At 36.2% G+C, this 4,526-nt stretch overlaps 1 protein-coding gene across 1 annotated transcript; it reads left to right on the top strand.

Moving 5' to 3' along the window:
* The first annotated feature begins 720 nt into the window (after positions 1–720).
* On the top strand, positions 721–1,659 carry LOC101681583 (olfactory receptor 52J3). Its single transcript, XM_004768211.1, has one exon. The coding sequence runs from the start codon at positions 721–723 to the stop codon at positions 1,657–1,659; it is 939 nt and encodes a 312-aa protein (XP_004768268.1).
* The last annotated feature ends 2,867 nt before the right edge of the window (positions 1,660–4,526 follow it).

Genomic DNA, 4,526 nt, shown 5'->3' with positions numbered 1-4,526 from the left:
GCTAGAAATCACCATTCCCTTAACACTCTGTAATACAATAACTATGCAATGGGTTGGTCTTTGGGACATAGAGACATGAACAAAAATAGACATATGGTTTATCATTATTTTTCTTTCTGGGATGTTTCAAGTATAGAGGTGTATGACCTAGTATGTGCTTTTGATGGTGGCAATGTACTTCTAATATTCTGCTTATCTTTGATAGAATGTTTGGCCAGATTGTGGCATTTTCTCTATGTCAATAAGTGATGAATGAATCATTAGATAATTTCTGCATTTCCTAATTAAGGAATTGTCTTGTACATCTGTGCCTGAAATGTTGCTTCTAGCTGATCTTTTGCCTCTTGGATTATATCTGCATTTCCATGTGTGATACTTGATTTTTTGCACATCTTTTCAGATAGGAGCTTTACAAAAGGTATAGAGCACACGAAATTATTCCATATTTGATAGAACTTTTTGTGTCTTACAATTTTGCCATTGGCTTGCTGATAAGCCTTGTAGGTTAAAAGAAAGAGGATTGAATTATTTGAGAGTGGCCTATTTAAATGAGTATGGCTTGGCTTATAATAACAAAATATATTAACAAGCCCTTTCAAATAGCAACCCTTTTCATTTTCACTATATATTAAAGGACAAAGCTAGTCATTTTCATGATCACCTTCAAACTTTTTTCCCCTCTTTGTAGGAATGACATCTCCTTCTCTGTCATTTGGAAGGATGTTTTATCCCAACAAGAGTATTTTTCACCCAACCACATTCTTCCTTGTTGGAATCCCCGGTCTGGAAGGGGCTCATGCCTGGATCTCCCTGCCTTTCTGCTCAGTTTATCTTTTGGCTTTACTGGGCAATGCCACAATTCTGCTGGTCATCAAGATGGAGCAGAGCCTGCGGAAGGAGCCCATGTTTTACTTCCTGGCCCTCCTTTCAACTATCGACTTGGCCCTTTCCACAACCTCTGTGCCCCGCATGCTGGGTATCTTCTGGCTTGATGCTCATGAGATTAGCTTTGGGGCTTGTGTGACCCAGATGTTTTTGATCCATGCCTTCACTGGCATGGAAGCCGAGGTCCTGGTGGCCATGGCCTTTGACCGCTATGTGGCCATCTGTGCTCCACTCCACTATACGACCATTTTGACGTCCCGGGTACTGGTGGGCATCAGCGTGTGCATCGTGTTTCGTCCAGTTTTGTTTACACTTCCCATAGTCTATCTCATCTACCGTCTGCCCTTCTGTCAGGCTCGTGTAATAGCTCATTCCTACTGTGAGCACATGGGCATCGCAAAACTGTCCTGTGGAAACATCCGTATCAATGCCATCTATGGGCTCTTCGTGGTCTCTCTCTTTCTACTGAATCTGGTCCTTATCTGCATCTCCTATGTCTACATTCTGCGAGCTGTCTTCCGCCTCCCATCACAGGATGCTCGGCTAAAAGCGCTCAGCACGTGTGGCTCTCACGTTGGGGTCATCTGTGTTTTCTATATCCCCTCAGTGTTCTCCTTCCTCACTCACCGATTTGGACACAACATACCACGCTACATTCACATTCTTGTTGCCAATCTCTATTTGGTTATCCCACCTTCACTCAACCCCATCATTTATGGTGTAAGGACCAAACAGATTCGAGAGCGAGTGCTCCGTGTCTTTGCTAAAAAGTAGGTACTCTTGCCTCTGTTTACCAAGAATTTTGACTTAGCAGGGAAAATGTGGGTTCCTTTGTGAGATTTTTTTCTCTGTCTAAATTTAGTGCTGCCATATTATATTCCAGAGCATTTGATCTTGGCCCATTGTTGATTCTGTGATTTGAATAAATTTTAAAATATTTCAAGTTCAAGGACTAATTCCTTGGAAGGAAGAAGTGTTTGTATTACTTCACTCAGTGTGAGAGTGATTAGTCCAAACAATGACCCTTGTCATCATTACATTTGCAGTGCTTTTTTTCTCCCCCCATTTTTATGTCCTACTTTTCCCTCCCTTCAACAAAAATAAGACAAAGAAACATCCAACAAATGTCCACACAGCATGGAATTAAAAACCATTATTACTGAGACTTATTTATCTTGATTGTTATTCTTCATCAAATACATGAGACATTTAATTTGAAATGACCTGTGAATCTTACCCCATCCAGTTCCAGTTTTGTCTTATCCTCAGAGACGGGAATGACCACTACATGTTTTTCATCTCTCTTAGAGTCCAAAGTGATCTTTTCAAACTCAATAATTTCTAAGGGGTTTGGAGTATAAATTTTTTTATTTCATGTAAATGGTACTGCATTGTGTATCATTTCACAGACAATTGTTCCACTTACTATTAAATTTAGAGATTTGTGTATACTAATACTTACGGAATATGGTATTCCTTTTTAAATGTACGAGAATCTTTCCTTTGCATTTGATCTTTTCATAACTTGAACATACATAATATTTTAGTTATTTTAAATTCACAATCAATTTTGTGACATTTCTATGAATCAATTTTGTACATATTTGAAAAATTTCTAAAGGTTATATGCTCAGAAAAAGTAGAATCATCAGATAGTACGTTACTGATTGAATAGGTCATGTCTTTATTTTTATGGTATTTACTGATTTCCTTGCCTCCTCTTCAAGTTTCTGCCTAGCTTCTTAAAAGTCTCAGAGCATGAGTTTTTGATTACACTTGACACATTAACACTTTCCTATAAGCCCTTTATATTTAATACCTTATTTTCATATGGAAGATTAAATTTTAAATGAAATCAATACTGATTATATTACCTATGACACATGACTTTATCACTTCCCAACTTAAGGTTACTGCCTAGCTTTATTATATATCAACATCCCAACATCTATATTGTTACTAGGGTGTGTGTTTGTTAAGTTTTACTTTTAATTCCAGTCTAACTACAATTTATTTTAAGGTGAGAGATAAGAAAATGAAATATCTTTATATTTCTATTTCTAACTTATTTAATAACATAAATGACTTAATAATTCATTACTTCAGAACTGATTTTCATATATTCTTTCTTCATATTAAATTTCAATTTGTACAAGAGTCTCATTTTTACATTTTCATTTTTACAGTTGATTTGTCTGTTCTTGAACCAGTATCATAGGTTTTTCATCACTACAAAATTATAATATATTTTAATAACTTTTAGACCTGATTATCATTCTGTACATTTTTTTACTCTCCCTTTGTTCTTTAAACTAATTTGTAGAAAAATAAAATAACAGGTTGTCATTTTGTTTTACTTAAAAAATAAAATACCCTGAAGAAATTTTGAGTTCATTTATTATTTGGTTCATTTACTATCAATTAATTAAACAATGTGTCTTTAATTCCTTAAAGTATTAACTGAGAATTAATTGTGTTTCTCATTTGGACAAGCACAGATGATAAAATGTGTCTTGAGATACTGAACTGTGACCTTGCTAGCACTCTGTTTCCCACAATTCTCTTCCTTATAAGTTTCTAGTTTAGAGTTGGTCACATCAGAAATGCATATGCTCTGGGAGCAAATGTGAAACAGCAACCACTGTTTTCTGTGGTTCGATATTGTTTGCAGGCAGAAACAGAAACACAGTGATACTAGAGAATTCTCATTTCTCCCCATGTCCTTCAGTAACACACAGCTCCCCACAGCTACTGATCTGTTTATTAACAGTGATCACAAATGCACCACCAGATATTTTACTGCAAACACAGAACAGTAGCCAGGAATAACAAACCATCTTCCTAAATTTCTACACTCACTTCCTTTATGATCCCGTCTCAGAACCTGAGAGTACCTGGTTTTCCTCCAACACCAACTCATTTATGCAGGCCTGATCTGGCTAGAAATTTGTTTTTGGGTCTTTCTTTTTCCCTACGTCCTCCCACAATTGTATCCCTATAATAAATTATTAATTCCTTAATACTCATAGTAGTTCTGAACCCTAATTGACGAAAGTATAGATACCAGAAGAGCTTCCCGGGTAACAAATTCTTAAGAAAGAAAATTGGCATTAGCTCCTCACCTAATTAGCCTTAGGAAAATAGGGCCTATGCTGCTGTTGGCAAAGGAGACATTGGTGGTATGTAGAATATGGTGACAAATATATTTTTACTTTCTATAAGCAAGTGCTTAAAGAAAGCAAGGATTTGAGTGTCCAAGTATTTCTGCCAAATATTTTAGTAAGGATGAGAAAAGTATAGATTTGCTCTTTCTGGGATAAACAAGCTGGAAAAGGAGGATAACGGAAATAATGAGTCAATGACCTCAGGGCTTTAAATATCTAGCCTAAGGCCCAGGCAAGGATACAAAGTATGTTAGACTACATTAAACAAACAAACCAACCGACAAACTAAAAGAAACAAAACAAAGCAAAAACCTTCTTAATGTTCTGCTAGGTCATTTTTTTTAGAAAGAAATAGAACTCTAAAATTGGAATGGAATTATATGAGTAGACTTCAGTGAAGCAAATCCTAAGTTATGCCAACCCCACTTTACTATTTAAAGCAGCTTTTCTTCTCTTGTATGAGGTACATAGTCTCCC

This window comes from Mustela putorius, unplaced genomic scaffold, assembly GCF_011764305.1.
Source record: "Mustela putorius furo isolate JIRA1106 unplaced genomic scaffold, ASM1176430v1.1 tig00003987_pilon_pilon_pilon, whole genome shotgun sequence".
Taxonomy (NCBI): Eukaryota; Metazoa; Chordata; class Mammalia; order Carnivora; family Mustelidae; genus Mustela; species Mustela putorius.
The sequence above is the reverse complement of the archived record's forward strand: the minus strand, read 5'-3'. Positions and strand labels throughout refer to the sequence as shown.

Excerpts from the sequence above, each read along its gene's own strand:
- LOC101681583 (XM_004768211.1), top strand. The coding sequence starts at position 721 with ATGTTTTATCCCAACAAGAGTATTTTTCACCCAACCACATTCTTCCTT.